Here is a 25,026-nt window from a genome sequence, read left to right on the forward strand (position 1 = left end):
GTGATTCTCTTTTATCCTAACTAGAGTGAGGGTCCTTGCTTGAACAGGGGGTAACCTGACTGTCAACCAAAGACCCCATTTCTAACATTGGTGACCAGCGGTCGGGATTGGACTTGTATTTGTACTTGACATACAGTAATTGAGTGTACACTACTGTTTTGATCTCAGACCACTACGTGACCACATACTACTTGTTTGGTGATCTTTTGATTTTTCTCTTAAGGACTCTTTTTATTCTACTTCCATGATTTTGCTGATCCCTTGACTGATTCTTTTTACTTCATTGGGAAATTATCTTTTTTTTCTGCCTTTGGAACTTTGCACTTGTGACCATCATGTCTCAATCTGGAGATGCAACAGCTGGAGCTGTGTTTGAAATGGAGAAACTGAAGGAGTACTCAGTTGCTCAATTGAAACAGTTCCTTAAAGATCTTGACTGTCCCACTGAGAGCTCCACCAGGGAGGGGGAGCTGCAACAGGCACAGAGGGCCGAGGTGACAATCAAGAAGGCTGGAGGGCACACAGAGGAGGAGAATGTGGGTGGGGAAGTGCAGAGGATACACAGTGGTGTAGTGGAGGTACCTGTTACGCCTGGGGGGAGGGTCCCCAGGAGGGGTATCAGGGTGTCACCCAAGGGTCTGACTCCTGAAGAGTTACAGGACAGACAGGCAGAAAGGGTTCGCCGGTTGGAGGCAGAAAAGTTGTGGATGCAAAGGGAGTATGACAAGTGGGAAGAGTTGGAAGAAAGGAGGAGGAACTTAGAGATTAAAAAAATGATTTATGCTTACGAGCTTAAATTGAAAGAGCTGGAAGTCATGAGGGCTGAGTCCAGCTGGAATGGTGGCAGCAACAATTGTATATCCAGTGATGCTGCAGAAGTGCACATGCCCAGAGAGGTGGTGCCCTACTTGAAGGAGGGAGTTAACACACGCCAGGAGGTTCAGGGGTATGAGGTAGCTCCAGTGATGCACAGGGTCCCTGAGGTGGATTGGGGAACTGGCATGGGGAGTCATATTCCTACTGGTGGGAGGGACACTCTACTGACTCTAGGTGAGAGTGACAGGGAGAGGGGTTCCCCCCAGGTAGAAGTCCTGGTTATGGAGTGTGAAGACATCCCAGAAGAGTGTGGGTTGAGTGTCAGGGACAGTCAGGTACTGTCTCACCAGTCTCAGGAGGGTGATGTGGGGTGCTTTGTCAAAGCAGAGTCACTGGATGGTTGGGTGAAGGGTACTTTGGTTAATTCATGTGAGGGGCTGAATGATGTAATTGCTGGAGAGCATATGTCTAGTCCTTATTTTCCAGAGCTATGCCAACACCAGGTGGAGTGTGAGTTCTCTGACCCCAGGGAGCTTACAATGGAGGCAGACTTCTGGGTGAGTACCAGAGAGTCTGAAGAGGCATTTGGGGGTGCTCCTGAGAGGAGTGGTCTAGGTAGTTCCCAACCAGGTGAGGTAGGGAAGGATTGTAGTGTCCCAGGTAGGTCCCAGTGTAGTGGGATGGGTGAGGGACCCCATGTCCAGTCTCAGAGGAGAGGGAATGGGGATGGGTTGAGGCCCAAGGTGCCCGAGATCCGGTCCCAGGTCCTGGAGGGTTCCCTGCGGGAACACCAGGAGGGGAGCCTAGCCTGTACCATAGGGCCATCTGTTGAGGGAGACCCCACAGTGTCAGGAGAACTTGGGGGGGCCGCTGTAGCCAGCGTCCCACCAGTTCTGGTGTCTGGCAGTACCACTCCTAGTGAGGGGGTGCAGAAGTCCAGACAGAGGGTTGAGAGGGGGTTGCGGACCCCAGTGGAGAACCTGGAGGGTCAGGGGTCAGCTCTGAGAGCAGAGCCCCCCATGAATGACCTTGGTGAGGCCATTTCTGGGTTGGGGGGAATCCAGACTCTGTCAGATGGGCAGAGGTCAGGAGACCTGCGCCAGCCCGACTCTTGTGTGGCCCTTCGGGACAGTGTGTCCCTTGAGGGGGGTAAGTGTGCCCCCCTGGAAGTCCTGGTGTGCCAGGCAATGGTTCAACCGCAGGGTGGTGACTCTGGGTTGAATGATCAGGTTCAGGGGGTAAACTCTGACCTGATGGGGGGTAAGAGTGCTCCCAAGGAAGTCCTGGTGTGCCAGGCAGTGGTTCAACCGCAGGGTGGTGACCCTGGGTTGGATGACCAGGTTCAGAGGGTAAACTCTGACCTGGTAGGGGGTAGGTATGCCCCCCAGGAAGTCCTGGGTTGCCAGGCAGTGATCCAGTCTGTGGGTACAGACCCTGGATTGGGAGGCCAGGTTAAGGGTGTCCCCCCTGACCTGGAGGAAGGGGCTACTGCTAACAGTGCCCCTACCATGTTGTCTTCTGGGGGGGCCACTCCTAGTTGGGTGGTTCAGGACCCCAGAAGAGAGGGCAGGGGGAGGGAAGCCTCACCCCTGGCCCTGGTCCAACCTGAAGGTACAGACCCCAGGTTGGAGGATCAGTTGCAGGTTAACATCCCTGCACTGATGGAAGAATTGTGCAGGACTGCTTCTACAAGCACCCTGACAGTTTTTGACTCTGGGGGTGCCGCTTCTGTAGGGAGGTTACAGAGCCCCAGAGGGGAGGACCAGGGTCAGGTTGTCATCCCTGACCTGGTGGAAGAGAGAGTGGTCAAAGGGTGCCAGGCACCTGGGGCTACCACCCCCCACTCTCCACAGTCACAGTGGTTAGAGAGGCCTGAGGTCGGGCTCTCATCCCTGACAGTTGTCTGGGGCCACTGTGGCTTGCTGTCCTGGTGGACAGAGTTGCCCCTGGGGGGGGAAGGACGAGAGTCACACCCCAGGGGTGGAGTGGGCAACACCACTGTGTTGGCCCTGGTGGTACTATCTGCCCATTGCAATACATCTGTGAGCAAAGTAAAGTTAGGTGTTGCACAGATGGTGTCTGTAGATGTGGAGAAGGGTTCCCCATGGGTTAGCTTAGTGGGCCCTGAGAGTATGGACAGAGGGATCCAACTGGAGTCAGGAAGGCGTAGAACTGGAGCATGCCCCTGCTGTTGTGGGCCTGGGTCCCTGTTCTATCGCCCCAATCAGGGAAGTACATCAAGGTATTGATTGTTCTCCCCTGGCTTTAGGCTGGTAGGGGGTCGTGTTGGACTTTTGCTTATGCAGGGTCATCCCCAGACTTTTTTGCCTCCTGCCTCCTATATTTTTCTGACATGTTGCTGTTGGCTTTTCAACTCTGAGCACTTTACCACTGCTAATCAGCGCTAAAGTGCATATGCTCTCCTGTTTAAATTGTATGTAAGTGGTTTATCCATGATTGGCATATTTGATTTACTAGTAAGTCCCTAGTAAGGTGCACTAGAGGTGCCAGGGCCTGTAAATCAAATGCTACTAGTGGGCCTGCAGCACTGGTTGTGCCCCCCACATAAGTAGCTCTGTAATCATGTCTCAGACCTGCCACTGCAGTGTCTGTATGTGTATTTTTACACTGTAAATTCGACTTGGCAAGTGTACCCACTTGCCAGGCCTAAACCTTCCCTTTCCTTACATGTAAGGCACCCCTAAGGTAGGCCCTAGGTAGCCCCAAGGGCAGGGTGCAGTGTATGGATAAGGTAGGACATATAGTAATGTGGTTTATATGTCCTGACAGTGAAATACTGCCAATTTCGTTTTCACTGTTGCAAGGTCTGTCTCTCTCATAGGATAATATGGGGGCTACCTTTAAACATGATTAAAGTGTAGATTCCCCTAGAGAGTAGATGGACATGTGGAGTTTGGGATCCCTGAACTCACAATTTGAAAATACATCTTTTAGTAAAGTTGATTTTAAGATTGTGAGTTTGGAAATGCCACTTTTAGAAAGTGAGCATTTTCTTGCTTAAACCATTCTGTGACTCTGCCTTGTTTGTGGATTCCCTGTCTGGGTCAGTTTGACAGTTGGGTTGTTTTTCACCTCACACCAGACAGTGACACAAAGGGAGCTGGGGTGTAATCTGCATTTCCTGATTAGCCATCTCTGCTAGGAGGGAGGGGTGGAGTGGTCACTCTCATCTGAAAGGACTGTGCCTGCCTCTGACAATGCTGTCTCCAACCCCCTGGTGTGTGTCTGAGGCCTTGCCTGGGCAAGGCAGGATTTCACAAGAAGGTGTGAGTCCCCTTTGAAGGAAGGTGACTTCAAAGACTAAAATGGATATAAGAAGGGCACCCAAACTTACAAACTTTAGAAACACTTCTGGAATCAAGAGGAACCTCTGCCTGGAGAAGAGCTGATCACTGAGGAACAAGTGCTGCCCTGCCTGTGACTGTGCTTTGTGGAGCTTTCCTGCAGTGCTGCTTCTGCCTGAGTAAGAGGGCAAAGACTGGACTTTGTGTGCCTTCCATCTTGAAGAAGAAATCTCCAAGGGCTTGATGTAGAGCTTGCCTCCTGTTGTTGAAGTCTCAGGGATAGCAAAGACTTCTTCCTGCCAGCACCTGGAGTCTCTGGAGAGACCCCTACTCTGCTCTGTGGTGCCCTTCCAGTTCCTGGGACCCTGAAAGGAGAGGCTGGCAGCCTAAGGACAAAAATACACGCACCGAGCACCGTGCGGAGAAAAGATCGACGCGAATCCGATCGCGGCTGAGAAAACGACGCGACGCCGGTTCCGCAGCTGAGAAACGACGCCGCAGGAAACGCGACCGAAAAACCGACGCCCGGAGCAGGAGAAACGACGCGCAGCATCGCTGACGGAGGCTGAGAGATCGCACCCTGCGCCGCGGGACTTTCGGATCGTCGTGTGGCTGGCTTTTTCAACGCGCACCGCCGTGCCGAGTTGTTTTCGACGCACACAGCCGTGCAGGGTTACTTTCGACGCACACCGCCCGTGCGGGGTTATTTTTGACGCAAACCAGGTACATTTTCACGCTAGCAGCGCTAGTGTGGTGTTACAACTACCTAAAGACTCTTTTTATTTTAAACCTTTAAAAAAATCATAACTTGACTTGTGTATGTTGGATTTTTGTCGTTTTGGTCTTGTTTTGTCTAGATAAATATTTCCTATTTTTCTAAACTGGTGTTGTGTCATTTTGTAGTGTTTTCATTAAGTTACTGTGTGTGTTGGTACAAATACTTTACGCCCAGCACTCTGAGGTTAAGCCTACTGCTCTGCCAAGCTACCAAGGGGGTAAGCAGGGGTTAGCTGAGGGTGATTCTCTTTTATCCTAACTAGAGTGAGGGTCCTTGCTTGAACAGGGGGTAACCTGACTGTCAACCAAAGACCCCATTTCTAACACAAGGATATTAGGTTTAAAGTAAAGGAAGCTGGGTAAGGGGGTGTCTGGTGCCAATGCACAAGTTTCTCGGCCTTCAGTAGCTCACAACGCTTTTCAATGATCAGCAATAGCTCTCTGTACAGAAAAGGTTGGAGACCCCTGTTCTAGACATTAACCTTAAAACAAAGGTGTGTTGCACAAACACCACAAGTGATCAGAATCCATTCATATTCAAAACCCTTCATGGCTAGGCATCCCATTCAGCTTAACAAAAAGGAAACAACCTAGTTAGTTGTGTTGTCAGGCCCCACCTACTTGCTGAATCAGATTGGTGAGGTCAAGGGAATCAAAGAACGCAGGTCGTTTGAGTAGTGCAGCTGCTCCCAAACTTAAACCCTGCATATTGTTACCTTGCACTTCAACAAATGTCAGTTGTCCATGAGCCAGACAGGATGTAAGCTTGATTGCAGGTATCTATAGAGCCAAATGATGGTCATATACAACTGTAACTGTGTGGGGGGCACCTTGGCAATTTCAACAGGAAAGAAACATTAGATAACAGATGGTAGGTGGTGAAATGATATGATCAAAGGTGAGCTTTTATTTAGAAGTGTTTGGTGGAAGACCTTCCAGGCTGCTTTTTACATGGGCCATGAGACAATTAAAAAAAGCATTACCAATAAGGATAGTGTGGATTTCACAATATCAACAAGTTCTCTAATGAAGCAATGAAAGATATTGAGCAAACAAAACAATTTCGACAAACCATCTATTTAAAGTTTTATACAATCATACATGATATTTTAGCATTTAAAACTAAAAGATTAATTTATTTATGATGTCAAAGAGCAATTCCCTTCATTTCATGTTCGAAATACTGGCTTGTCTTCTCCTGCTCACTATTAATCTGAGGGATATAGGTGACATCAACACCAGAAGAGATCATCATGCTATTATACTACTCAAAGCAGGATACAACATAATTATGTAGGGCTATTTAACATTCACAAAACCATTAATGGTAAAACCCTTGGTTGTAACCACAATGCAAGCATCTGTAGTACACAGGTTATTGCATAAAAACGGTCAGTGGGAGGGGAATCAGCACTTTTTTACATATGACAATTGTGTAATTTGAAAGGTAAATGCTAATAAGCATGAAATAACTAACCTGCTTTCCAAAGCCCCAACAACCAAAGCAATCAAGTAGCAGGGTATGGGGATCTAAAAAGACAGAAATAAGCACAAAGGTTCAATAACAGAATAGGACATTAAACTGTAAAAAAAATAAATCATGCCTGAGTGGACACTTTGGCTATTAAACACTTTGTTCTTAAACCAAATAATCTGCATCTTTAAAATGTGTATAACACTGTGCTGCGAGACAGGGACATCTATTTCAGTGACTAAGCAGGCAGTGCTGTGCAGGGAAGTATTTAACAGGAGCGCCTTTGCAGGATCATAGATCTATAAAATATGGCTGCAGAGAAACAGTCTAGGTACAATTGATTCTACTCTACATGTTTGCCTCTGACCCTATACAGTCACCAACTTAAGTCTGTCTCTCCCAACGCCTACTTACTGCCTTTATGAGTGGCTGCTTTTTGAAACAGTCTCTTCCCTGTCTACTAGTCTTACACAATCCAGACTGTCACATTTAACAATTTTGATTGTTCCCTTCTTTTGTAGAATATCTTATCATGGCATTGACAGGATTTTAATTTCCCTGTAAAGGAATGGCAGCCTTACCACCAACTCCTGCTTTCTGCTGTTCCAGTTCCCTACCCATTCCAACAGCAGATTTCCATACAACTCATTTCCAAAACGTGGTGTGTTCCACTATACACAGCTTTTGCTGCCTTTTGAAAAACAGATGGTAGGGTTCTTGTCTAGAAGAGGTCTCACTTCTCTGTCCTAAACAGATTACAGAAACGTTGGCAGAGACAGGCCAACTGAATTAGCTTTGAGAAGGTCATCTGAAACTGGTCAATTTTTGAAAGGTCCTTAAGGTAGGACCAACGCCTCCCAAAATAAGAAGAGTGTCACCGGGACCAGATGATGAGTTGGTATGAAAAAGACTACCCCCATTTAAAACTTAGACTTTCAAATTTCAAGATTCGACTGGATCAGACATCTTCAATGAATTTGTTTGGTTGCTTCACATGGAGTCTTAAAGGGAGGTTTCAGGCCACCTTTCAAGTCAACAAAATTTTTTTGGAAGCATGGGGCATAGAAATCTTTAAACCATTTTAACACACCTACAGTGTAAACTACCGTCTGATACTATGTGCATATGCGACATCCATGCAAACAGCCCCTTCGTATTTAGTCAATGTGTTTCTTCACCTCTAGATGTGCTCTGATTTTTTTTTCCTGTATTCTATCTAAAAATTGCTCGCCACCTAGTGTTTTTGTGGAGTATTGTTTTCTGGATTCTGTGCAATTTTCATCAATGCAGTTTCTAAGTTTAGTTTAAATAAAGTACTCTTCTCCCTGGTTTACCTTGTGCGTACTTTATAAAACTGTAAATCTAAAACCAAAAATACCAGAGAAAGTTATATAATAAAGAGCTATACACATATTCAAGAATGGGCAAAAGGCGAGGCATAATTATGCATCAGAGTGCCACAGCTATGTTGAAATGCCCACAATGCGTTAGGAATGAATGCTATTAAGCCAGAGATGGAAACTTCACACATTTTGAAAATATGTCAAATGTAGGCACTTTAATGCTAGATGTAGATGAATTTTATTTTTTACAAACACAAAAACCATAATATATCAATGATGGACACCTTTTTTTTACCTTTACCACCACAGTTATGTCAACAAGTACAATTTTGCCAATAATGTCTGCAATATGTGAAGAATGAGCCACAAATAATAATTAGCCAGAATTGTATCAATAATGCACAAAATATGTGAAAGTTACCTGTATGCAGGGGGGGTGCCCAAAATATAACAAGGTCTCGGCCAGAGTGAACCTGCCTGAGACCCAATCCGCCCTAAACAAACACCTGCATACACACAGCTGGCTCAGGTGCTCAAAAGCAGGGACAGCCGGTCAGTTAGGTATAGGGCCGGCTCTAGCGGTGGTGGCGCCTGGAGCAACAACCTTTTTTTGTCAACCTCCACAATGACCTCCACCACAGATTCCCTCACTACCACCCTCCAAAAGTGCCCTTCATCTCCATAGCCCCTTCATCTCTCCATAGCCTCTAACTTACAAACATTCCATTTTGTTTGTAACGCTACTCATACCAGTAGTGGGTGTCAGAGCACTTTACACCCAGAGACTCCTAAAAACCTGGCTTTTCGAGCAGCAGTAACCCCCCCCCTTCCCCTAGCGCCTTGAGACCCGCACAGGTGAGTAGCGTGCTTTATAAATGTTAATGATTTGATTTGATTTGATACACAATCATACAGGGACAATGAATTATACATGTGTAAATCAGTCTATAAGAAACATTACATAAGACAATGAGGTGACAAGGCGTAGGAATCACGTTGTGACTTATACCTGCAAGATCGCATGCAGCTGTTTGATGACAGTTCATATGACACTGCACTATACTAAGATTGTAACTTTTGAACAGCAAGTAACGAAAGAATCACTGGGACAAAAGCAGTAACCCAGCGCTATCCACATTAAATACAGTTCTGTGATCAGCAAGGTACACGTTCTTTGCAGCAGTGGCATTAAACCTCTATGCTACTTTATGATGAGTGAAAGTGCAACTAAACTCCATTCTCTCTCCAGCAGGAATATTAATCACCAAAATGATCTTGACATTTTTATTGTTGCCTGAAACTGGGCACACACAGAACCTAAATGCAGCACCCCTCCCGAGCTTGGGGCCAGATGCTGCTGCACCAATCGCATACCCACCAAAGCTGGCCCTAGCTGGGTAAGGTGAAAGCTGTTATAAATTTGTGCCACCCACCTGACGAGAGGCCCGCAAATGTTGGATGGCCTCCACCAGGGAGTGTATGAATGGGTGGGAAAAGTCAGACAAACTACTCTTCTGGTTGGCCACCAAAGATGTGGAGACCAGTACAGTCCCCAGGATACGGGATGAGAACAGGGTGCTGGTGGCGTCAAGCTGATGCAACTGTCTCTGCTCATTTTTATGGGAACCTATATGCGGAGCAGTCCTGCCGGGCATGTGAGACTGATAGTCCCTTGGTGGCTGATATCTCGACGCTCACTCTCAAGAAGGTGGGGGAAGAGCTCTCCGATCTTAACTCAGGCAAGACTCCAGGGCTGGACATCTTCTCAGTGGACTACTACCGAAAGCTCCCTGTTCAGCTTCTCCCCCCATTCTGACATTTTTGTGGAAGAGGTCACCAAGGGGCGCTCTCGTCACTAAGTGACGCTTCCCGTCGAAGATCGATTTGGCCACAGTGGTGGTCTTGCCTAAGCTGGGCCATCCCTCGGACCGCTCCATCTCCCTCATTATTACAGAGGTCAGACTCTATGCTAAAACACTGGGGAAGCGGTGGGGGGCGGGGAGAGGGGTGGAAAACTGTGGCACTGCTGCTTATAGACTTTGAGAACGCGTTTGACATTCTGCACTGGTAGTTCTTAGAAGAAAGTCTGGTCCAGATGCAGTTCAGTCCACGGTTGCGGGCCTACGTCAGGGTGCTGTATGCAGCTCCTCAGGCCCAGGTGAGAGTAAATGGAGTATTTTCCCCCAGATTTCCTATCCAAAGGGGCACGTGGCAGGGCCGCCCCTGGACCCCTCCTTTTTGCACTGGCTACCGAGTCACTAGTGACTTGGGTCTGGTGCGATGTGCAGGTGTGGGGCTTTGACAGGGGGGTGGCGACAGACAATAGAATTGCCTTGTATGAGGAAGACATCCTTCTGTACCTCTCGCGGCCTGCTGAGCTGGGGACCCAGTTGATTCACATCCTTACCACCTTTGGCTCAGCCTCCTGCCTCAGGGTGCATTGGGACCAATCCCTCTTGGTTCCCCTATGAGGGGGGGGGGGGCCGGCAGGAAGAAGCCTGGCATTCTGGGATCCCTACTTGCTGCCATAGCTTCCTAGACCTAGGTATACAAATGGCATGGGAGCCTGAGCTAACGTGGAGCCTGAACCTTCACACTGTGCTGCACACAGCTCGGGAGAACATGGCCCGATGGAACAAACTGCCCTTAAGCTTATGGTCATCTTAACCTATTTAAGATGACACTCCCAAGGTTGCTTTATGCACTACGAAACGTCCCCCTCCAGGTACTGCAGTTGTGGTGTAACACTCTGGCATCAATGGCAAATCAATTCCTTTGGGCTAATAGGCCCCCCCAGGATTGCACTTGACAAATGTGTTAAGGCCACTTACGATGGCAAACTTGCAATGACAGACATTCGTCTATACTACTGGGCGGCGCAACTCCTGACGGTAAACAACTGATTACACGGGGACCGAGGATTCGGCGTATCAGGGGGGAAATAGCACTGATTGGGCTCGAAAACATAATGCATATTTTATATGGAGCGCCATTCACCACACACCTACCCGAACTGACCAAGACAGTCTTCCAGGCTTGGAGGGCGGCAGTGCGCTGGATGGGCTGGCACCATAAACGTACACTAGAAACTCCCCCGTGAACAGGAGATGGCTGGCACAAGTGGAAAACCTCGAGGGTTTCCATGGATGGGACCGGGGCACCTGGGAGATGTGTGGGACACGAACTATATTCGCTCCTTTCAAGAGCTGCACACTGAGTTTTGAATGCACAAACCCCAGTTTTTCCATTACCTACAGCTACGGCACGGCCTGTCTGAGCATTAAGATGTCCTGGGCGAGGTCCCTGTTATAGTCTCCTCGAGGCTTGGGTGCAGATGGGCCACTCTGGAAAAGAAGGAATCTCACAAATATACAAAGTTCTAGTCGCACACTCCCCTATCTGGTTGGACACAATGAGGGAACGGTGGGAAGAGTGGGTGGGTCCACTGGAGGGGAACTGGCGGGATGCCTGTATGGCACACATCCACCTTGTTTGATCTAAGCACCTAAATCAGGCATATGTCACACCTGAGCGTCTCTGGAAGGCCCGCTGTGCCCTTCTTCTGAGTGCTTATGCTGCCAGGAGTACAGAGGAGACCTATTATGTGGTATGGGCCTGTCTTTTTATACAGCACTTTCGGACACAGGCCCTCTGAATACTGTCTGTGGTGGTGTGGCAGCAAATGGAGGCAAACCCTTTGCTTGCACTACCTGGCATCCTGGAGGACATGGGAGGATGCAGGGGGTGGGGGGGTTAGGACAGGATTGTTTGATGGGCACACTGCTAGCCAAAAGATATAGCCTCCACTGCACCTCCTCTGGCGGCCTGGAGCAAGGGCATGCATTGGTGAGCAAAGCTGGAGAAAACAATTTACATTGCAACTGGTTGCCACCACAAATAGGACGGATTCTGGGGCAAATGGGGGGCCTACCAGAGCCTGGTGGGTACGGCTGAGTAAAGTGCTAATACCCACACTAAGCGGGGCAGCAGGGGGCCTAGACAAGGCTGCTGGCATTGTGGGAAGGTTTTGTAATCAATGCGTCGGTTTGGAGAGCAAAAAAACTTATGAAAAAAAAAAAACAAATGTGCCCTGTCCATGTCCATTCCCCTCCGCTTATGGCACGGACACCCACGCAATCTCCGCTCATAAGCAGGGGAGACAGTGATGCGGGGGAGGTCTTTGCCTGTGAGAGGGCCAGCTATTGCTCCATCCCTTTGCTCATGTAAATCTATTGGCTAGGTTTCCACAACCGTGATGCCTGTTGAAGAGCCACATGCAACGCACGTGTTCGAGGTAACCAATAGCTCAGTTGATGCCCCAAATTGAGGCCCATACTTTAATTAGGAGTTTCACACACCTGGGCCGAAGGGCAAGAGCCACTACTTCCCTATGCAGTAACCTTTCTTTGAAATCCACGCTCTTGCTTGAGTTCAACCTCTACAATATGTAATCTGGAATAGATGCAATTCGAAATCATACTTCATGTAACTGTAGCAGATTTAAGATTTTATTTCAATACAGACTTGCTCTGGAATGATAGTTCTGCATCGGAGTGATTTAAATTATTGGAACAATGTTGGTAAAATGGTCCTTGCTTTTCAAGAGATCATGTTAAAAAAAAATCCCACTTACAACTGTTAATGATGAAAAAAAAAAAAAAATACATCTTTGAATAAATAAAGATTTACTTTTGTGAAATATTTTATTCTACCCTCAAGGCTTTCTCAAACTATTAGCAAAAGCGTTGCTTGTTTTTCAATTTAACAACTCTTTGCAGGGATTATACAATGATATTACACATCCCTTTTCATACTTAAATCACATGTTCTCTAGTTCAAACAACTACTGATAGCATCACTATACTGGAAATAAATTATACTTTCAGAAGTTTTAAAAGTGCAATATTTGAGTCTTAAACTAATAAGAGGAGAACAGTGATTTCCACTTTATTACACTTGTAGCGTGGTGATTAAGAAGTCATTTTTTTATTTTTCGAATGCCCTAGAGTTGAACTATTGCTGTGATGGATCTAGCAACTTCAAAAACCTTACATTTTGTCGAAAACGGTAAACTGTCCGATTTGCGTCTGTTGGATCAGCTGCTGCCCCATCTTGAATAGCACTCATAAGAGCCACCAGCCCTTTTGGAACAGATACCTAAAAGAGAAAAAAACAAGATTATCTACACAGATCCTAAACGGAGATTTGCATATACATTTTCCTTGAATATGACCCGGTTCCTTAAAGTAACCATCTATCTGCAATTGTTACTCTGAGGTCTTCAAAGGTTGAATTTACGTCCACTGCATAAAAATAAATACTAGAGCGTTTCTCAGCTGGTAGCTTATAGCTCACTGCTGTCAGAATACTTTATAAACATTCTGACCAGCATGAATCCATGGATAGATAGTTTATCTATCAATTACCAATTTATCTAGGCACGCTGGGTTTATCCTATATGTGGCTGAAACCACAGAAACATGGGACATCGGTGTTACAGAGAATAAGATTGCCAAGCCCAACCTTAGAGAAGACAGTAAAATGAATGAAGATTGTCTGACTTTGTTGCCTGCGCAAGGAATATGGAAAATATTACCTACCCAGTAAGCATCTGTTCATAGCATGTAGTGCTGTAGATTAACATGCTTAGCATAAGCCTGCCATCTAGTGTTGGGCTTGGTGTCAAAGTTGTTTTTTTTCTTCAAAGAAAGTCTTTAAAGCCACAAGGTAGAGTGACTCCTTCTCTTGCTGGTAATGAGCATGGTCATCGACTCCATCGTTACATTGTTTTCGCACAAGGTGGATGAAATTGGAGAGTGAAGAATAGTGAAGAATAGTTAGAAGTCCATTGCAGGAGGCTGGCCTGGCTTATAGTGGGTACCTTGTGGTACTTACACCCTGTGCCAGGTCCAGTTATCCCTTATTAGTAGAATAGAGGCGTTTCTAGCAGCTTAGGCTGATAGAAGGTAGCTATGGCAAAGCTTAGGCTGAACTAGGAGACATGCAAAGCGCCTACTATACCACTTATATCATATAGCACAATATCATAAGAAAACACAATACACAGAGTTACTAAAAATAAAGGTACTTTATTTTTATGACAATATGCCAAAAGTATCTCAGTGAGTACCCTCAGTAAGAAGGTAAGTAGTATACACAAGTTATATGTACACAAACCCAAAACAGGTAAGTAAGAGTAAGAAAAGTAATGCAAACAGTGTAGAATTACAATAGGATGCAATAGGTGAACATAGGTCTAGGGGTAACACAAACCATATACTCCAAAAGTGGAATGCAAATCACAAATGGATCCCAGACCTATGGAAGCTTGTAGAGGGTCGCTGGGACTGTAAGAAAACAGTCAGGGTGTCCAAGATACTCCACCCCAAGACCCTGAAAAGTAGGAGTAAAGTACACCTACTACCCCAAAAGGACACAATGATCATGATAGGGGGATTCTGCAAGAACCACAAACACCAGCAAAGCACTGAAGATGGATTCCTGGACCCGAGGACCTGCAAGGCAAGGGGACCAAGTCCAAGAGTCACGATAGTGTTGGGGGGGGGGGGGACCAGGAAGGACCAGAATGTCGCCCCTTGGAGGAGGAGACAGAGGGGGCGCTCAGCAACTCAGAGAGCCCCCACAGAAGCAGGCAACACCCGCAGAAGTACCGGAGCAGGCACTTAGAAGGTTTGTGAACCAGAGCTGGCTCAGAGTCACAAAGGAGGGTCCCACGACGTCGGAGTCCAACTCAGAAGGTTGAGCACTGCAGGATGGAGTGCTGGGGACCCAGGCTAGGCTGTGCACGAAGGAATCCTTGGAGAAGTGCACAGAAGCCGGAGCAGCTGCAAATCACGCACTACACAGGTTTTCAGTCTAGCGTGGGGAGGCAAGGACTTACCTCCACCAAACTTGGACTGAAGGATCACTGGACTGTGGGAGTCACTTGGATAGAGTTCCTGTGTTCCAGGGACCACGCTCGTCAGGATGAGAGGGGATCCAGAGAACCGGTGATGTAGTCTTTTGGTGCCTGCGTTAGCAGGGGGAAGATTCCGTCGACCCACGGGAGATTTCTTCTTGGCTTCCAGTGCAGGGTGAAAGCAGATGACCCCCCCAGAGCATGCACCACCAGAAAACAGTTGAGAAAGCCGGCAGGATTAGGCGCTACAATGTTGCTGGTAGTCGTCTTGCTACTTTGTTGCGGTTTTGCTGGCGTCCTGGAGCAGTCAGCGTTCAATCCTTGGCAGAAGTCAAAGAGGGAAGTGCAGAGGAACTCTGGTGAGCTCTTGCATTTGTTATCTGAAGAATACCCCAGAGGAGAGACCCTAAATAGCCAGAAAAGGAGGTTTGGCTACCAAGAGAGGTAAGAGCCTATCAGAGGGGGTCTCTGACATCACCTGCTGACACTGGCCACTCAGAGCAGTCCAGTGTGCCCCAACACCTCTGTTTCCAAGATGGCAGAGGTCTGGGACACACTGGAGGAGCTCGGGGGACCTCCCCTGGGAGGTACTGGTCAGGGGAGTGGTCACGTCCCTTTCCTTTGTCCAGTTTCGCGCCAGAGCAGGGCTGGGGGATCCCTGAACCGGTGTAGACTGGCTTATGCAGAGATGGGCACCATCTGTGCCCATCAAAGCATTTCCAGAGGCTGGGGGAGGCTACTCCTCCCCAGCCCTTCACACCTATTTCCAAAGGGAGAGGGTGTAACACCCTCTCTCAGAGGAAATCCTTTGTTCTGCCTTCCTGGGCCGGGGCTGCCCAGACCCCAGGAGGGCAGAATCCTGTCCGAGGCGTTGGCAGCAGCAGCTGCAGTGGAAACCCCGGAAAGGCAGTTTGGCAGTACCCGGGTTCTGTGCTAGAGACCCAGGGGATCATGGAATTGTCCCCCCAATACCAGAAGGGTATTGGGGGGACAATTTCATGATCTTAGACATGTTACATGGCAGTGTTCGGAGCTACCATTGTGACGCTATACATAGGTAGTGACCTATGTATAGTGCACGCGTGTAATGGAGTCCCCGCACTCACAAAGTCCGGGGAATTTGCCCTGAACAATGTGGGGGCACCTGGGCTAGTGCCAGGGTGACCACACACTAAGTAGCTTGGCACCCAACCTTCACCAAGTGAGGGTTAGACATATAGGTGACTTATAAGTTACTTATGTGCAGTGGAAAATGGCTGTGAAATAACGTGTACGTTATTTCACTCAAGCTGCAGTGGCAGGCCTGTGTAAGAATTGCCTGAGCTCCCTATGGGTGGCAAAAGAAATGCTGCAGCCCATAGGGATCTACTGGAACCCCAATACCCTGGGTACCTAAGTACCATATACAAGGGCATTATATGGGTGTACCAGTGTGCCAATGAGAATTGGTAAAATTAGTCATTAGCCTGCAGTGACAATTGTAGAAAGCATAGAGAGCATAAACACGGAGGTTCTGGTTAGCAGAGCCTCAGTGATACAGTTAGGCACCACACAGGGAACACATATAGGCCATAAACTTATGAGCACTGGGGTCCTGGCTAGCAGGATCCCAGTGACACATAACAAACACACTGACAACATAGGGTTTTCACTATGAACACTGGGCCCTGGCTAGCAGGATCCCAGTGAGACAGTGAAAACACCCTGACATATACTCACAAACAGGCCAAAAGTGGGGGTAACAAGGCTAGAAAGAGGCTACCTTCCTACATCCATTCTAAAGGAATTTGTGCTAACTCATAAGTGTAACTGTAACAAAACACAGGTGTATGGGGAGGAGGATGCATGCATGTGAATCTACAGCACTACATGCCACTAACAAATGCTTACTGGGTAAGTAACATTTTTTGTTCAAGGCATGTGTGGCTGTAGATTCACATGCTTAGCACGTAAATCAGTCTTCCTCCACAAGCGGAGGTTAACTTGTGGGGGCTACAGTTGTTTGAACTAGTATACACAGAACTGCTTGGCCAACATTGGCTTGTTGACTGGCCAGCACATCTACACTGTAATTTTTTGTAAATGTATGCGGTGTATACCAAGTAGCTGCTTTGCCACTGTCAGCTATAGGTATATTTCCTAGGAAGGCCATTGAAGCTCGTTTTTTTGTGAGTGGAGTAAGCTCTAGGAGGGATAGGAAAGACATGCAATGCCCGATTTAGAAATGGCCCTTCCTTCGTGTGGTTTTGAAAAGGCGACAAAGAATTGCTGTGTTTTCCCAAATGATTAGGTTGTATCGATATAAAAAATAATGGCTAGTTGACTCAGGTTGGGGAAAAATACTGCCAGCTTGAAAGCTAAGTTTGAACTGAGACACCATATTCGGAAGAAATTTAAGACTGGCATGTGGTACCACCCTATCTCTATATAGGTGGAGAAGGGTTTTTCTAAAGTTAATACCTGATGCTCACAGACATGTCTGAGTGAAATGATAGCAACCAGGAATGTTCTCTTCCAGGATAAAAACTGGAGGAGGCAGGAGCTGAGGGGCTTAAATGGAGGGCCATTAATCTTGTTAATACAATATTGAGATTCCACGTGGGAGCTTGTGGCACACCAGGAGGAATGACTTAGGACCTTCCACAAAGTTTTTAATGACAGGAATCCTGAATAGGGAGTGTGTTGTAGATATTAGGTGTAGACTTCCAGATGTAAAAGTTAACCAGAGGTATGTAAATGAAATAAGTAACAGACAATGTCTTGCACCTCAGCTACTAAAGGATTAATGTGTTAGGAATGACAACAGTGAACAAATCTTTTCCCCTTCACTGCATAACAGGCCCGAGTAGTGGGCCAGTGTGCTTCTTTAAGAAAGTCCATACAAAGTTGTGGGAATTTTAAATAACCAAATTCTAGGACTTCAGGAGCCAGATAACAAGGTTGAAGGACCTTGGGGTCTGGGTATCTGATTTCTCTCCTGTGAAGGTCTGCCTATTGGGCAGTATCTCGAGGGGAACTACTGAGAGTTTTAGTCATGTGGTGAACCATGGTTGCCACGCCCATGTGGGAGCCACTAGGATGAGGGTGAAAGATTTCTGCTGAAGTTTGCGATCCACAAACTAAAGCAGTGGGAGAGGTGGGAAGCAAATATCCTGGACTAACTCATTCATAGTGAGTTGCTCCTGGACTGTGGGGACCTAGAGGCGAAGGTTGGGTATTTGGCCTTTCTGCTGTGGCAAAAAGGTAAATTTCTGTGTGACCCCCGCCAGAAGTATGGGAGGAGGACTTGCGGGTGGAGTTCCCACTTGTAAACGACTTCTGCTGAGGTCACCTGCAAAGCTGTTGTCTGCTCCCGGGACGTAGTCTGCTAACTGGTCAATGTTGTATTGGAGAGCCCACCTCTAAATGGCCTGGGATAGATTAAACAGCTGAGGGGACCTGGTGCCCCACTGCTTTTGGAGATAATACATGGCAGTCATGTTGTCTGTTTTGATCAGGACTACCTTGCCAATCAGTTGGGGAAGGAAAACTTTGAGCGCCAGGTTAACAGGTAGCAATTCTCGGTCATTGATATGGAGAGGTCTCTCGCTGAGTGTCCAGCATCTTTGGATGTGAGGGAGGAGTCCATTGTTATCGTTCTCTGTGGAACTGTGTCTAGGAAAGGCTGCCCTTTTAGTAGTTTGTTGGTGTTCCACCACTGCAGAGTGGCAAGCTTGACAGCCAACCAACACTAGATCTTCCAACTGACCCTCCACTTAAGTCCATTGGTGCTCAAAGCACTCTTGCAAGAGACATATGTTGAGTCCGGCATGAGGTACTACAGCTATGCCGACGCATGACTGTCCTCACTTACCTCCTGATAAGATTGCAACTGGGAAATGAGCGCCTGGAAGGACTGAATCCGGGCAGCATTAGGGTAGGCTATCCCCGTTGCGAGTCGAGGATTGCTCCCAGGTAGAGTTGTTTTTCTAAGGGGTTGGAGGTGGGTTTTTATTGAATTGAGGGTAAAGCCTAGTGGATGAAGAGGGCATATTGTGGCCAGAGTGTGTTAAAAGCACTTTTGATGAGTTGCACGTTTGATGAGTTAATATTCTAAATATGGAAAGATGTATGTTTTGTCTACTAGTGCAAGATATCTGGTGAAGATTCTGGGGGCAGCTGTGACCCCAAAGGGGAGCACATTGAATTGGAAATGTCGCCAGTTTATTATGAACCTAAGGTATCAGAAAATGTGCTGAATGAATTAGAATGTGGAAATAGGTGTCCACCAAGTCACATGCGGCCATGAAGGTGTCTTATTGCAGTAACATAATGACATCTTGAAGAGTGACTATGTGAAAGTGCTCTGAAAGAATGTATACATTTAGGGGTCTGAGGTCTAAGAAAGTAAAGTCAATAGACTACTGTGCCTTGCTGGTGTACTGGCACTGGTTCTATGGCCCCTTTTCTGAGGCGTGCCTCAACTTATTCCTTGAGCAACTGTTTTGATGAGAGTTTGTGTTTGCGAGGTGGAATGTTTGGAATTGTGGAAGTGAGCTCCAGACAATAAGCATTTTGGTTAATATCCAACACCCACTGGTCACAGGTGATATTCCACCAGTCGGGAAAGAACCATTGTATTCGACCCAGACAGGTGTAGTAAGGTCAGGAGGAATGGTTGGCAAGTCAAGGTTTGGGGGTGGTGGCGGGAGGGTTGGTGACACCGTCCTTTACCATTGGAATTATTGCCCTTATAATAAAGTCTGATGTATCTCCTGGGCGAGTTGGTCTGTGCCCGAGGATGCTGATCAGAGGTAGATGCCTCAGGGAAGGGTGGTTTTAGATCCTCCATAGTAAGAGGAGCAGCATAAGGAGCCACTTTGCGATGGTGTCTGCAACCCCCCCCATGGCCTTGGCTGTCTTATTATCTTTCTTTATTTCTTCCAGGAGGGTGTTCACCTGGGGACCAAAAAGGTGTTCCCGTTGAAGGGAAGAAGCAAAAGCTTTTACTGGACCTCAGGTTTAGAACCTGATACTCGAAGCCGGGCATGTCTCTGAAGGAGGACACTAGAATGCATGCCTCTAGCGGCTGTAGCTGGAGCATCGAGGGTGCAGCGAATAGTGGTGTTTGAAATTAACTTACCTTCTGAAGTAATCTGGCATGCCGCCTCTTGTGTTCTTCTGGGAGATGTTGGACGATCTCCTCCATCTCATCGCAGTGGGCCCAACCGTAGAAGGATAGGAGGCCAATGACTTTAGCACTCCTTCAGTGGTTGGCGGACTGGGCAGCCACCCTCTTACCACAGCATCAAATTTTTTGCTCTCTATATCTGGTGGGGGTGCCTCAACAGAAGATTGTGTTAGCCATCTTGCGTGCCGTGGTTACGACCAATGATTCGGATGGGAGTTGCCTTTTTATGTATGTGGGGGTTGCTGGGTGACGCTTTGTATTTTTTGTCAGCCCTGGGTGTGATGACCTGCAACCTAACAGGGTAGTTGAATATGTGTGGCTCAGCAAGTCTTTCAGCATCAGCAGGTATTGTGCAGAGCACTGGCTGGAGGAGAGAGTCTCAAATAAGAGATCGCCCTCTAAAGGCTGTGTGCAGCTGGACTTTGAGTGAGGAGTCCGCTCTGCCTATCAGGTCGTCGTAGGCGGTAGTGTTGTCTGGGGGAGAGGGTTAGTGGGATACAGATCGGGGTCTGTATTGTCCGGAGGGTCTGGATCATAGATGTCCGGCAGGTCATCGTGTGGTATGATGAAAAACTCAACCTCTTCCCTCCCCTTGACCCCCTGGTTAACAGTTGGTGGAACCCTCTGGAGAGTATATTGTGGGTTCTATAGGTGAAGGTGGAAGCGACTATGTGTGGTGCACAGCATGCGCTAATGGCAGCTTTTTTCACCTTCTTTCTGTTTTGGTGGTGTTGGGACTTCCAAAGCTTATTTAAATGATAATTGCCTTTTAGCTGGCTGTGCACCGGAATGAAGTGGTCTGTTAATGATACGACCAGTGCCAAGGTGTATCATGATGTGTTTCAGTCTGGAGTTTATCTCCTCTTGCAGCTGTTGAAGAGCCGGTTTCACAGGCCCAGAACCATGTGCATGCTTGCCAAAGGGGTAGAAATTTGGCTCGGACATCGAAGTAAGTTTTCCACGCGTAGTATTTTCAGTGCAGAGGATTTCGGGTCCAGAGCTGGAATTTTTAGCACCGAGGTGCATCAGTGTTTCGAGGCTGAGGAACGTGGCTCTGAATATAGTCTCTAATCCGATGGAGGAGGAGTCTGTTTGGGAGCGTGCGGTCATTGCTGTTTTTTCTGCGTTGAGGCTAGGTGTGTCTGATGTAGCCAATCAGTGCCGACCAGGGCCCGGAAACAGTGGTGACCCAACAATAGTCTTTGACCAGTCTGAGGTAGGTAGGCGACCCTTTGTGGTGGTCTGCTGGGGTCAGGGTGGAGGAAACTCAGCACTCACGGCTTGACCTGGTGTGAGATCCTGCATCTCCAGTTCAGAGCTACCCTTGGGGGAGAAGATGCCTTAATCAGCAGCCGACAAATGGGCCTGTGCCTTCTCTTCATGGTCCCTGGGTCCAAAGAGGTCTGGAGTAGCTTTTACGCTGCAGCGGGACTTCGAGGAGTCAAGCTCGACAGTCATGCAGCATCTTCTTCGACCCAAAGGACTTTCAGGCCTGGCCGGTAACCTCCATGTGTTTATGGGAGAGGTACAAGTTAAATACCTGGTGGAGAACGGTGCGTGGATAATTGGAGTGGCGGCGAGGACAGATGCAGAAGTGCGCCTGTTCCACCACTGATTGGACATGCTGTGGAGGGAATGTCAAAGGTATGAAATCCACCCCGTACAGTAAAGGACTACCGGGGCAGTGGTGGAGTAGCCCCAACAAAGTCAACGTCAATAAAGGGACAAGGAGACTGAGAAATGCTGCAATCGACAACAATACTGACAGTAGAGCTTGGAAAAGAGTAAGCGGCGACTGTGTCAAACCAGAGCAGAAGAGCACACATCCAAACCAGACGGCAGAATAAATAATTTAACAATGGGATCAAAGACCATGCTCATAACCAGCAAGGGGAGGAGTCATTCTACCTTGCGACTCAAAAGAGTTTCTTTGATGAAAAACAACTTGCACACATCTGAGCCAAACACTAGATGGAAGGATTATGCTAAGCATGGTTATCTACAGCCACACATGCTTCAACTTATTTATTCATTTCACCTTTCTATTTAGCACTGCTCAAAGTCAGGAGTCTGTGCTTTAGAGACAAACAAGAAGATATTCAGCTGCTTAGCAGACAGTGATTTGCGCGACGGGTGCAGGTGCACCCGACACACAACAGCATTGCCACCGGCCGCATTACAAGCTAGTGTCAATGTTGTTGTGTGTTTCCCGCTGGGCTATCGGTCGGAAGCTGTGATCGGGCCAGCAGGAAGGAGTCCGCACTGGCGGTCTCCTGACCGCTGGAGTTTGGCAAGCCGCCTTTTCCACCCGCCAAAGTCGTAATGAGTCCCTTAGTGTTCAGGGGCAGAGAAGTGTCTGAGGACTTCATTAGCTAAGACATAAGACATCATGAGCACCATGAAAACATAAACACGCCACAAGACTTGTTCACTGGTGATGAATAGACCCCTGAACTTATTTCCATCTCTGACGGAGGGATATGAAAAAAGCACACAATAGTTTACGTGAAGGTGAAAAGACCAAATCAAAGACTTTGTGGGACAAAACACCACAATACAAACAGATACATGTGCAGTGTAAATAGAGCATTCAGCACTACATGAAAACCCTGGTATAGAATAGTGTTACAGCCCCACCTCCTCCCGATTTCCTCCCTTAACTGCTTCTAGATCGCCCCAGGACAGCAGATTTCTGTCTTGTATAAATAACACGTCTCAATACTTGGATGTAAATTTGAGATCATGATCTACTCTGGCTTTACACTGCTGCCTTCCTTTAACGGACCACCCAAGGTGCAAATAATGACATATTTTGAATGTTTTGGTCTCAGAAACGGATTATGCTCATTGCAAAGGTCACGCTGTATTAGTTCTTGCACATTCATCCTTAAATACCGTACAGCATGGTGAAGCTATTAACTGGGAATACAAATGTATAGAAAATAAATGCCCCATACCTCATAGTATCATTTACCTGAGCATAGTAAGTAAGTTTTGCTGAAGGTGTGTCTTGACAAGGGATAATAGTTCTGCAATGGGTAGCCTGAGAATACAAAAAATTCCAATTTAACGTTGGCATCATGTAATTTAAAATACACCAACTAAACTATTTATATGGCAATTAAAGCGGCAGAGGAAAGACGAAATGTAAAACAAAAAAGTACAAAGCGAGTTAACTTTTCATTAATACTGTACAATTCTGTTCTCTCAGTGTGATGTCAATAAAATAGGACGTACACGTTTATTGAACAGATTATGCATGTTTTTCATTCAATCCCTACTTCCAACCTTACATCAGGAATCCTACTGTAGGGATGCATTTGTATTGTGTGCTGAGAAGAAAGATACCAGAATGACCCCCAGTCATGAAATACCATTGGGGGGCGGGGGGGTTGAGGGTCTGGGGGGCACCGAGAGTGAGAAAAAAAAGGAAAGAGAGAGGAGAGGAAGAGAGAAAGGGAGAGGCAGAGAGAGAGAGGGAGAGGCAGACAGAGAGGGAAAGGGAGAGGGACAGGGAGAGAGAAGGAGAGGCAGGGGCAGAGGGAAAGAGACAGAGGGGAGGAGATGGTGAGTAGAGGGGAGGAGATGGTGAGGGGAGGAGATGGTGAGGAGAGAGAGAGCGAGGAGGAGGAGAGAGAAGAGAGAGAGTTTTGCAAAACAAACCTTTGGAATTTGGTTAACAACTACACAAGTGAATGCAGGAGTCCACTCCCTTACACAGTAAGATTGGCGAGCTTGCAACATTTTAGCAAATGTTCCATTATAACTTTGTCAAAAAGAAGCACCAGAGCAACACTCAAAAATAACCACAATAGCAACATTCTTCTCCCTCAAACGAGACTTATTGGTCCTTAGTGGATCTGGGTTCTCTCAAAAACAAAATTCCAACAACTAGCATTTTAGGTCGAGCCTAGGCACCGCACGTGCATTGTCTCTCGACATGCTGTAATCTACTTCTGTGGGCTTTCACCACGCCCATCACTTTTATTCGTTCCTTGTCTTGCCTTACAAAATTCCTTTTATTTCCTTGGTAAATGCTTTACCATTGTCCTGCCTTTTGGCTGTTTTGTTCCCGTCCTAGAGACTGACCCTGTTACATAGATTATTGCTCAACAGCGCATATAGGTTAGTGTCAGCGCACTACTTTTTTCTTTTGCCTCATCTTGTTTTGGTAGCTTCTTGCTAGTGTTCTGCTCCGTTTCGCAATGGTTAGTTTCTGGGCATTTGGTTTGTGTCCAGGGAAACGCCCTCAGCTGACGCCATTTGCCAGGGCACTTGGTGTGTGTTCGGGGAAACGCACTGAGCTGATGTCATTTGCCAACCAGAATGTAGCTATGCATGCGTCTGTAAACAAACTTTAATTCCCGATATGTTTTTGGGGCCCACGAGGCTTGGTGCTATGCTTCATGTTTCATATTATTGTACATTTTCCAAAAACTACGCCATGCTTCATGTTTCATATTATTGTACATTTTCAATTAACTGCTCTTTGAATTGAAAATTACGTTTCTATTTTTTTTTTTTTTTTTTTTAAATCACACCGGGAGAGCAGACACCGAGACTCGAACCTGGCTTCCCAGTTCCAAAGTCGGCAGGTCTAAATGTTATGCCACATCCTCTCTCTAGGACAATTGGCATTTTTTTAGTTTTGTTTGTAGCAACTGCACAGCTTCAATCTCAACCATCACAGCACCCAGGATAATGTGCTGCATAGTTAAACACTTATAAGGTCCCAAAGGTGAGACCTTTTGGCTATCCCTATGCTTGTGATATTGAGGCATGAGGCAGTGGAAAGAAGTTGAAAAACAACATTCAGCATATCAAAATTATGAATTAACTTTCGAAGCCCCGAGTAAAATACTTGAAAGCAACCGACATTCCTCAGATTGTCATAAAACATTCCTAGTTTCACAAAAATGGAAAGGCCCTGGAAACGTAATTAAGTAGAAAAAATACTAGGCAAGTAGATGGAGGTCACTGCAGGTGAAGACAGATAGCCGCCAATGGAATATAATAAGCCATTGTGCAAGGCCACGTAGGCCTCAACCTTTTCTAAAAACACAGATACTGAAACGTACAACGGAATGAACAAAGATGATATGGTGAGATCTTTCAGAGGGTGTGAATCCCACGCCATTTTAGAAAGAAGCAGTAGATACAGGATATTCCTATGGCACATCACTGCACAATTCTGGAGATTAAATACAATTCATACAAAGGTT

The 25,026-nt window shown here is 46.9% G+C and overlaps 1 protein-coding gene across 1 annotated transcript in view; it reads right to left on the minus strand.

Moving 5' to 3' along the window:
• Positions 1–25,026, minus strand: part of LTA4H (leukotriene A4 hydrolase) — a 326,790-nt gene that overhangs the window by 184,308 nt on the left and 117,456 nt on the right. Inside the window, exons 4-6 of the mRNA XM_069229606.1 lie at positions 22,779–22,847; positions 12,768–12,872; positions 6,376–6,428 (exon numbers count right to left, since the gene is read on the minus strand). Of these exons, the coding sequence (XP_069085707.1) occupies positions 6,376–6,428; positions 12,768–12,872; positions 22,779–22,847 (227 nt within the window). The remainder of the gene's footprint in view (positions 1–6,375; positions 6,429–12,767; positions 12,873–22,778; positions 22,848–25,026) is intronic.

The sequence above is a fragment of the Pleurodeles waltl genome, chromosome 4_1 (assembly GCF_031143425.1).
Source record: "Pleurodeles waltl isolate 20211129_DDA chromosome 4_1, aPleWal1.hap1.20221129, whole genome shotgun sequence".
Lineage (NCBI taxonomy): Eukaryota > Metazoa > Chordata > Amphibia > Caudata > Salamandridae > Pleurodeles > Pleurodeles waltl.